Here is a 9,866-nt window from a genome sequence, read left to right as displayed (position 1 = left end):
CAGAGAATTCCAATTGGGACTGGGAACAGAAAATCTTTTCAATAAAAGATGCTTGAAAAACTGGTTATCTTTGGGGCACCTGGGTGGCTGTTGGTTAAGTAGTGCTGGCAGTGCAGAGCCTGCTTGGGATTCTCTCTCTCCATCTCTCTCTGGCCCCCCCCCCCACTCAGGCTATCTCTCAAAATAAATTTTTAAAAATGTTTCAAATGGTTCTTTTTGAAAAACAAACAGAATTCAATTTGTACTTCATAGTAAACATAAACACTAATTCAATATGGATGATAAATCTAAATACAAAAGCTAAAACTGCAAAACTTTAGAAGAAAATATATGTAACTATCTTCACAAATTAGAGATAAGAAAAGGTACTTTAGGTCGCAGAACACAATAACCATAAAAGAAAACAACTATTAAACTAGACTTCATCAAAATTAAAAATATCTGCTCATCTAAAGACAATTAAGAAAAAGAAAAGGCAAGCCACACACTGGGAGAAAATATGCAGGAAGCATCTATCTAACAAAGGATTGGTATTTCAGGATATAAAAACTTCTACAACTCAGTAATAAAAAGACAACCTAATTAAAAACAGGCAAATGATTTCTACAGACATTTCAGACAGGAAGGTCTTCAAATGGCCACTAAGACATAAAAAAGTGTTGAACATATTAGCCATCAAGGAAACACAAAGTAAAAACCACAATGACACTATCATACAACGACCAGAATGGCTTCAGTGAAAAGGAGCAACCACACCAAATGTTGATGGTGATGTGGAACAACCAGAACTCACACATATTGCTGGTAGGAAGATAAAATGATATAGCCGCTTTGGGAAAATGTCTGCAATTTTTTATAAAAGTAAATAAACAACCACCCTAAAACCCAGCAATTCTACTCACACATGTTTATATTTACCCACGAGAAATGAAAATATATGTCTACAAAGACACTTGTACAAGAATGTTTATAACAGCTATTTCATAATAGCCAAAACCTTGGAATAGCCCAAGTGTTCATTAACAGGAGACGGGCTTAACTGTGGTGTATTTATACAGTGGAATAAAACTAAATAATAAAAAATGAATTATTGATATATATAACAACATGGATGAATTTTAAAAAATCATGCTGGAAAAAAAACCTTAAAACCAAACAGCACAGAGCTTATGATTCCAATTATACAAATTTCTAGAACTGGCAAAAGTAACCTATGATGGAGGAAAAATCAGAACGATGGTTACTTGAGGGCAGGGACAGGCAGGGATTGACTGCAAAGTGGTGACAGTACTGTCTGTATCTTGATAGGGATTTGGTTTTCATAGGTATTGTCATCTGTTAAAATTCATCAAATAGTTTAAGATTTGTGGACTTCATAGTATTTCACCTCACAAAAGAGCAAAAACCATAAATACTGAATTTTAATGATACAGGTACATATATAGATATATCAGTTTACTGATATCTGTAACTAATTTATAAATGCATCAAAAAAGACAGACTGATGAGTAGACAGTGCAAATATATGTGATAAAGCAAATTTAGTAAAATGTTAACTCTGCAATCTAGTTGGGGAGTATATGAATGTTCATCGTGTAATTCTCTTACCTTCTCTCTCTTTCTTGTTTTAAGTTTTCGTTATTTAAGTTATCTGTCCACCGAACATGAGGGCTGAACTCATGACTCAGGAGTCACATGCTGCTCCAACTGACCCAGCCCGGTGCCCCTCCTTTTACTTTTATGTTTTACTCCCTTACTTTTATGCTTAAATATTTTCATTATAAGTTGAGAGAGGGCTTGAGAAATACTCAGGAACTTATACAGAAGCAGTTTATTCTATACTCTGCCAGTATTAAGCAAAACTGAGAAATGACCAAAAAAAATGGAACAGGTTTTTCTAATAAAGGTACATTGGTTTGTTAGAACCTGAGATTTAAAGAAAATTCCTTCCCCCTCCTCTAATTTCAAAAAAAAAAAGAAGGGGCACCTGGGTGGCTCAGTCGGTTGAGTGTCCGACTTCGGATCAGGTCATGATCTCATGGTTTGTAAGTTCGAGCCCCGCATTGGGCTCTGTGCTGACAGCTTAGAGCCTGGAGCCTGCTTCGGATTCTGTATCTCCTTCTCCCTCCCCCACTTGTGCTCTGTCTCTGTCTCTCAAAAATAAATAAATGTAAAAAAAAATTAAAAAAAAAAGTCAACGCAATGAAAACTTTTCTGAGGGGCAGGAGTGACAGGCTATCAAGCCATGGATTGATTCAACAAATTCGTGTTTTTGTGGTAAATATCACATGACAAATTTCTAATCTTTATTTCATGCTCTATCTAAAATTAAGAAAGTTACTTCTTTACTCACCAAGTCATTAGCTTGATCTATTGTAAAAACATTGTTGTTTACTCTACTACCAACTTCAATATGTGCATCAGTTAATGATGAAATAAGCTGTTTACATTCATTCTGCATTCGTGTGAATGGAACGGCAATTTCATCATAATACAAATGTTCTGAAAGGATATCAAGTAAACGTGGCTGCACAGCTAGGGTAACAGCTTTACACTCCTAAAATATAACAGACAAGAAATATTCAGGACAAATATATAAACCTAATTCTAGAGATGCATATATTTTCACTTGCAAACTACAAAGTTCTAAATTCCTATTCATCTTGAATCTATGTTCTGTTACCTCCCAGAACATCGTTAGTTGCAGAGAAAAGGTATCACACCCAAACTACTATAATTTTAATATGAATCACTATAGAACATGCACATGGAACTATTATAATTCCACTAAATTTTGCACCTAATTACTCCTACTTTACTCTGAATTTATACCAAGTTTTATATATATAGCACGGACTTAAAAATATAACTGTAAAAAGAAATCAGTCAGAAAAGAACACTTAGCATGCACTAAAAATGTTATTTAAAAACTCATTATTAGATTTCTTAACAGTTGAACCCATAGCTTCACATGCCATACTGTAGAAATGGATATATATAATTTAAAAGCTACTTACCTGCCCCCAAATTTAACTAACCCTTCCCACTCTCTCTGGTTGCTGCCTGCCCCAACCAGAGGGGGAATGGCCTCAGTGGTGAGCCATGAGGGGTTCTGTGGGATCTGGGTGGTCAGCCTGGGCTTCACAGAGTAAGTCCAGAGAAGCTCTGTGAGGGTCCAGAAACCGAACTGTCAACACTTGCTGCTGAGTCTGAGAGGCACAAAAACACAGCATCACTGCCTCTCCAGCACACCGAGTCCTGCCTAAAAACAGATGAGCCTTGCTTCTTTCCAGAGGCAAAGCTGGGGTCTCAGATGCAACAGAGCATGGCTCAATTACTTTTAGACATAGCTTTGACAAACTGCTAAGAGGCAGTAACAAGAAACTCTCACAGCAAGTGCAGACAGTTAAATTTCCAGAATTCCAGTTAATGGAATAAACAAAGCCAGCAGGAAGTTTCTTTGATTTACAGAAGTAAGTCTTACACAAAATCACATATCTTATTAGAAGTTAAAGGTTAAAAGGGCTGCAAGAGAATGGCTTACTTGGAAACATGAAGACTTTAGTTTAAAGATGGAGGTTTTATTCTTCCTGTGACCAAAAATTCTGCCCTTGCTACTACTCATACAAATCAATCTCAAAGCCTCTTATCTTTTGTAGTGTTCAGATATTAAGGAATGAATGACCAACAGTTTCTGGACTGCTTCCACACATACACATGACTGTTTTGGAGGGACATTTCTTAACAGATTGTAGTATCAAGAGCAAACATTAAGTATGGTCATAGCTAGTAGTCTCAGGTACGAAACTGGGGGTTCTAAGAAAAAAGTCTAAGGTTAAAAGCAACTGGAAGAGAAATAATGTTTCACTACAATTTAGAATACTTTTCTAAAACTGTCGGATTTTTATACAGAGAAAATTTTGTTCTGTTTATAAAATATAATGAAAATAATCTTAACAGCTAATGGAAATTGGTTTACTTAACTTGTCTTCATTACTTTTGGGGAAAAATCTTACCTTTTGTAAAGCAGCCCATTCACAGATTACCAATGCAACACTAATTCTCTGCAAGGCAGATTTGGAGTTCAAATAGAAGAGTAGTAACTGGCCAAGGGATTCAGCTGGCTTAATTTCTTGGGTTACCATATTTACACCTGGATCACAAATACAGCAACAAAGTGCTCCTAACAACCTAGGAGGGAGAAAAAAGAAGTTACTAGAGAACTTACTTGAAGTAAAGTTTCCCCTATTGAAGCTATAACTTTTCACAACAAAGATATAACTCCTCTTTCATCTTCATAAAAAGATATAAATCTTATTTAAAACTTCAAAAAAAAAAAGAAAAACATTTAATTACACTTGTTCTTACTCTGTAACTAGTGTGATGGAGGAAGTACTGACAAACACATCAGAAGAATATTTTGGTTCTTTTAAAAGCCTTCTCAATTTTTGGGGGCGCCTAGGTGGCGCAGTCGGTTAAGCGTCCGACTTCAGCCAGGTCACGATCTCGTGGTCCGTGAGTTCGAGCCCCGCGTCAGGCTCTGGGCTGATGGCTCGGAGCCTGGACCCTGTTTCCGATTCTGTGTCTCCCTCTCTCTCTGCCCCTCCCCCATTCATGCTCTGTCTCTCTCTGTCCCCAAAATAAATAAAAACGTTGAAAAAAAAATTAAAAGCCTTCTCAATTTTTGTATACTCACTTGGCTGCCATCATTCTGGCCCGCATAACCACAAAATCCCTAGTGGAGGGATCTTCCATGATGGTCTCTGCACCTGCAATGTACTCCTGAAGGACTTCTTTAGTTTGGCTTTGGCCTTGGCGTACCTTACCACATGTTTTTTCCTAGAAAGAAAGGTGGGGGGAGGAGGGGAAACTATAATTAAAGATTAATCATTAAAATTTAATAGGCAACTCTCCTCTGTATGCAAAAATACTCTCATTTGTTATCCCAGTAAAATACATTTCTTTTCCCAAAATTTTAATGGATAAAAATTACTATGCATTTTGTCAAGGTCCTCATAAAACAGTAATTTGTCCTTACATTAAATTAATTAAATTACACTTAAGATAAAGCAATACAAATTTCTTACATAGTTTACTATATTAATATTTAGACCTAAATATACAAATACATTATGTCCCTTTACACTCACCTTGGCTCTGGCTTTTACTTCTAGCAACATATTTAAGTCAATAGGTAAATGAGAAGGCTGCATCATCAAGCAAAGCCAAGCACCCATCCAGGGACAAGCAGCTGCTACCACATAATGAACTGAAGCTTTGCTCAACAGTTCCATCCAAACCTACAAAGTGAAAGAGAAACATGAAAAGTGAAAATTTTCTAGTATGGGGTAATAAAATCTAATACTTATTTTTAGGGATACTGAGTTAAAAAAAAAAAAAAGGTTGGAAATAGCACAGAGATCAATTTTAAAAGTCAACAGAAAAGCTTATTTTTAAATGCTGCTTTTTGATAGTTTTGTATACTAAAAAACACAAAAGAAAGTTTTAAGGAGAGGAACACAAGAGTTTTCTTCAGTATTCTGCAAAAATCATTTAAAATGTAAGATACCCATAACAATAAGAGTTGTCAAAATCTCAGCTGTTGAAATCCTTTGCATGTATCATAAAGCTCAATACTAATGCAGTCCTATATTCAACATACACTCTTCAACATCTAACAGTTCCTCATAGATGTCCTCTGCTAAAGTTAGAGGTGGTAATGTCCTAGCATAAATTAAGAACAATGTAAGTCTTGATTCATGATCTTACTTAATAAGGTACCTTTCTTGATGCGTAACATTAAACGTAATTAAAAGCCTGTAGAAATACCACCACTGTTAATCCAAGGCTGTTAACAATGAGCCACCTCAGAGGCAATAATTCCAGACTCAATTAACAGATCTGAAAGGTCAAACAGTACCATTTCCCTTTATAAACAGTTAAATATATCAAATGGCTCATCTTAAAAGATCCCAATACACCTTGCAAATAAGGGGGAAAAGTACAAATCTAAACTAAAACGATCAGACTCTGTGTATTACCAATGAATTCCAAAAGATACTTCACAGGATCAATAAGCATACTTATAAACAGCAAAATAAGTGAAAAAGAAAAGTCTTTCCTTCATTTTACTTTCTGTACTGAGGCTATCAGAAAGTGCTTAAAACACTTGCCTAGTAGATTTAACTATTATATTCCATAAGAAGACTATTTTCTTGTCATATCTTGCCTGGCCTGAGGATACCCATGTCAGACTTCTGAGCTATAGAACTGTGAAGTAATACATTTATGTTGTTTTAAGCCACTAATTTGTGGTCATTTGATATGGCAGTAATAGAAAACTAACAGTAAGCAATCTCTGACTTTTCAAATGTTTTGATTTCTAATTTCTTAAAATTCCTGACCAACAACAGTATAGCGATTGTGAAAAATTTTTTAAATCTACCAAATCACTGGGGAAAAGAGTACAGATATATTCACTGTGTACCTTGTGAATGAGGTCCAGAATTTCCTGGCTGCTTTCTAATACACAAAACTGAAAAATGTGTCGCAGCATATCAGGCAGAATAGGTATAAGCCAAGATGAAGAGTTCTGAAAACAAAAACAGCAAATCTATAGTATACAATTCTTGGGTGTTAGCTTATTTAAAGAGTTATAAGTCAAGTAATACAACTGTTATATGGCTTTATCAAAAAGGTTCAACTGGGTGATAAGTTTTTACAAGATTTTGGAGCAAGAGAATCCTATTTCTTATTCCAAAGATTTAAAGAAATTAAATATCATCAGAGGAACTAGTATTTTAAAAATGCAGATTCTGTAGTAGCACAGCATAAAGTCTGCTTAGTAGAAAATATAAGATAAGGCTGGGAAAATATTTGGAGGCCGAATTCACTTCACCTGACAAGTGTGCAACCATCTCCTTTTCAATATGGTTGCAAAACGTAATATGGTTTTAGCTCACTATTAGTATGATCTTAAAAAAATCACAAGGTACGACTTAGCCCATCCAGGGCCAATCTGTCTATTGCAGATCTGAAAGCTGGCTGACCTATTTTCATTAATTTTGCACCTGTCTTCTAGCAGGCAATGATTTAGGCAGGAAATCTAATGCTGTTACTTTGTATTTACAGGTCTCTTTAATTAGATTGGTGGGGGAACGGGGTGCAATGAGGAGCTCATTATTATTTTCACTCCTTTAGAGATTATCCTCCTCGGAATTCCTCTCCCGCAACTTTTTTTTAAGTAGTTAATGGACCTGTAGTATGCTACTAACTAGGACTCTACTAATCAAAAATTTCCCCCCTAATCTTAGGGAAAGTCTGCAAAGTTTGGTGACCATTTAGCATTAATCCAGTACAGTGTAAACTAATATACAGAAAAATTCTTGCCACAGTCTGTTTACTTCACCAAGTTTAAATTAACTATAACCTGGAACACTATTACTGAAGTTATATGTGAATTCAAGCTTAAGAATGGCTTTTGAAAAAAATGTTTTGGTCTGTGTTAAATAATTAACATAACAATTATTAGCACTTTATGTTAGTGTTACATGTAGTCCCCAACATTTTTGTAGTGAGCATCAGACAGAGGGGAGTGCATCTGTGGGCATTACTGAGAAAAATAAATAGTGGTTATTTAGTGTGACACAGATGGGGTAGTTTCTTCCCAGTTGCTTTATTCAGATTGATGTTCCCTGCTATGTACTCCTTCCTAGAACTCTGAATAAAGAGAACTGATGACACACAGAAATCAGATTATAATACAGTTCACTGTACCTGAAAATCAAGGTGAGACTTCTAGCCATCTATACTCCCTCACACTCTATCCTCCAGCCAATTTCCTTTCACCTCCTCTTTACTGCCATCATGTTCTCTCCAGCTTCCAGAGTTTCACCTGCTGCTCCTTCCTTTTACCCTGCTCTTCACTGGTTAAATTCTACTCATCCTTCAGATCTCAGCTTAGACTTCACTTTTAGCAGGACCTTCCCTGACCTTCACTCACCTCACTAGCTAGGATCCAGCAGCATCATCTACTTCCTCTACCAGACACTCACCTCATTATGTTATTAGAGCTTGTCTAGTTGTCTGGGAGTTTCTCCTGTCTTGTTTAGTTTCCTATTTTAAGCTCTAGAAAAGGGTAGAGACCTGTCTCTTTCTGGTCAGTATCTAAAGAATTGTAAACACATATTAGGCACTAAAATATTTGTTGAATAAATCCATATTGCTTAGAGGAAATGGTCCAACGTCACAGACAGTAATGTGTGAAATTTCCCACAAATTAATAGTTGGTAATAAATCCCTAACTGGCAAAACTGACAGGGTAAGATCTTGCCATTTTTCTTTTGCTACACCCCTTCTGTCTTCCCACAAGCATGCCCACAAAATGAGTAGATGTGGAAAAAAAGCAACAATCTGATCACCACCACCAGGAACACCTGATTTGATTTCCTGCCTGGAGGCAAATTCATCATCATTTATATCCATATCAAATGATTTGGGGTTGCAGGGAAGGAGATTTGAAAAGAAGTTACAACAAAGTGATGAATCACACTGAGTTCTTCCACAAATTTGGTCTAAAATCCTATTTTGGCCCACCACAAGAGAAACACACATATAAACGCGCGCATGCCCGCCGAACTCTTACACAATTTATAATGCTCTATTCTATTCATTTGTCCAATCAATATTTATTGAAAGTCAGCTAAATATTTAACCTCTGCTCTTGCTTTTTAACATCTTTGTAATATCTGGCCCATACCTAATTATGCAAATATTCTCTAATGCCAATCTTATTTAAGTGTATTCTTTTGGTCTTCTACATATGCCTATGTGAAATTTCTTATATCTTGAATCCCCACATTCCAACTCAATTTCATATATACCTTCATGCTAAATATAAGCTTCTTGCTAAAGTTTGCCTTTCAAACAAGTCCATGCTGTATGTAACTGAGATTTTGGAATGACTCATAAAGTGGCTGTGATGCAAGTGGAATGGAAAAGTTGACCCAGTCAGCAGAACAAAAGATTAATGTCTGGCATATTTTTCTAGATTGATGAGTCAAGTTCCAGCTATAACTCTTAGTGGTTACAACACTAGTTACTCTAGATATTCCAGTAAAGTAGTTCACTGAGAGACATAGAGATCCATAGACAGCACTCTTGTATGTACACACACAGTCATAAGCTAATGAGACAAAACATAAAGGAAAATCACATGGTAAATTCCTTCACTTTCATTGCCAAACTACTGGTTTAACAAAAAAAGTTACACTTTGATGTTAAGTCCTTACCAAATGAAACTAGTTTGGTATGCTTAAAAGTTATTCTTTCATGCTCCCTAAGAAGCCAGGCTTGCCAATACTTCCAAATGTTAACATCACAAATGGTATGGTATGTCACAGAGAAGTCTAATGGTAATAAGATTTCATAAATAACTGTATTAACTGTCGTTTTATTTAAGGATATTTTAGAGACGTGTATGCCTGCATACACAGTCATAATGGGATAAACCTTAAGATTAAGGGCATCTTTGTCATAAAGTCTTCTGGTTTCATAAAGTAAAACATAACAAAAAATTACTAAAGATAATCAGAATCCTTTCAAGGAAATAGAGGCATCAGTCTTTAAGAGGTACAGTGCAGATTTAGCCTCAACACTGCAGTTATTGAGAGGAATGGATTGAGAAGTTAGAAAATGAAACCAGTTTCAGCAAGAGTTACCAGCAATTTAAAGAAGAGTTCATGTTTTCACTTTGTACTTAAGATGACTTAATATACAAAAGTGAGAAAGCAATTCAATAGGCACTTAAATCCATTTTGTCTCCATGTAAAATTTATAAATTTTTTTTTTACATTTTTATTTATTTT

General features: G+C 35.7%; 1 protein-coding gene across 2 annotated transcripts; it reads right to left on the bottom strand.

Annotated features, from left to right (window-relative positions):
• Window positions 1–2,118: 2,118 nt before the first annotated feature.
• LOC121026420 (TATA-binding protein-associated factor 172-like) lies at window positions 2,119–9,179 on the bottom strand. Of its 2 annotated transcripts, XR_005788355.1 has the most exons (6): window positions 6,488–9,179; window positions 5,151–5,300; window positions 4,697–4,839; window positions 4,017–4,191; window positions 3,018–3,209; window positions 2,450–2,557 (listed from the first exon to the last, which is right to left on the bottom strand). XR_005788355.1 is itself a non-coding variant. In XM_040469281.1 (5 exons), the coding sequence occupies exons 1-5, from the start codon at window positions 6,554–6,556 to the stop codon at window positions 2,312–2,314; spliced, it is 783 nt and encodes a 260-aa protein (XP_040325215.1). In that variant the 5' UTR covers window positions 6,557–9,174; the 3' UTR covers window positions 2,119–2,311. The 2 variants fall into 2 exon arrangements, 1 of the variants encoding a protein (XP_040325215.1); XM_040469281.1 differs by lacking the exon at window positions 3,018–3,209 and having other exon boundaries at window positions 2,119–2,557; window positions 6,488–9,174.
• Window positions 9,180–9,866: the final 687 nt, after the last annotated feature.

Source organism: Herpailurus yagouaroundi, unplaced genomic scaffold, assembly GCF_014898765.1.
Source record: "Herpailurus yagouaroundi ecotype Mexico unplaced genomic scaffold, PumYag 97702, whole genome shotgun sequence".
Lineage (NCBI taxonomy): Eukaryota > Metazoa > Chordata > Mammalia > Carnivora > Felidae > Herpailurus > Herpailurus yagouaroundi.
The sequence above is the reverse complement of the archived record's forward strand: the minus strand, read 5'-3'. Positions and strand labels throughout refer to the sequence as shown.

Coding starts and splice junctions, on each gene's coding strand:
- LOC121026420 (XM_040469281.1), bottom strand. CDS start 6,556: ATGCTGCGACACATTTTTCAGTTTTGTGTATTAGAAAGCAGCCAGGAA. Junction 5,301..6,487: donor TTCTGGACCTCATTCACAAG/GTACACAGTGAA, acceptor TTCACTTTGTAG/GTTTGGATGGAACTGTTGAG. Junction 4,192..4,696: donor GCCAGAATGATGGCAGCCAA/GTGAGTATACAA, acceptor TCTCCCTCCTAG/GTTGTTAGGAGCACTTTGTT.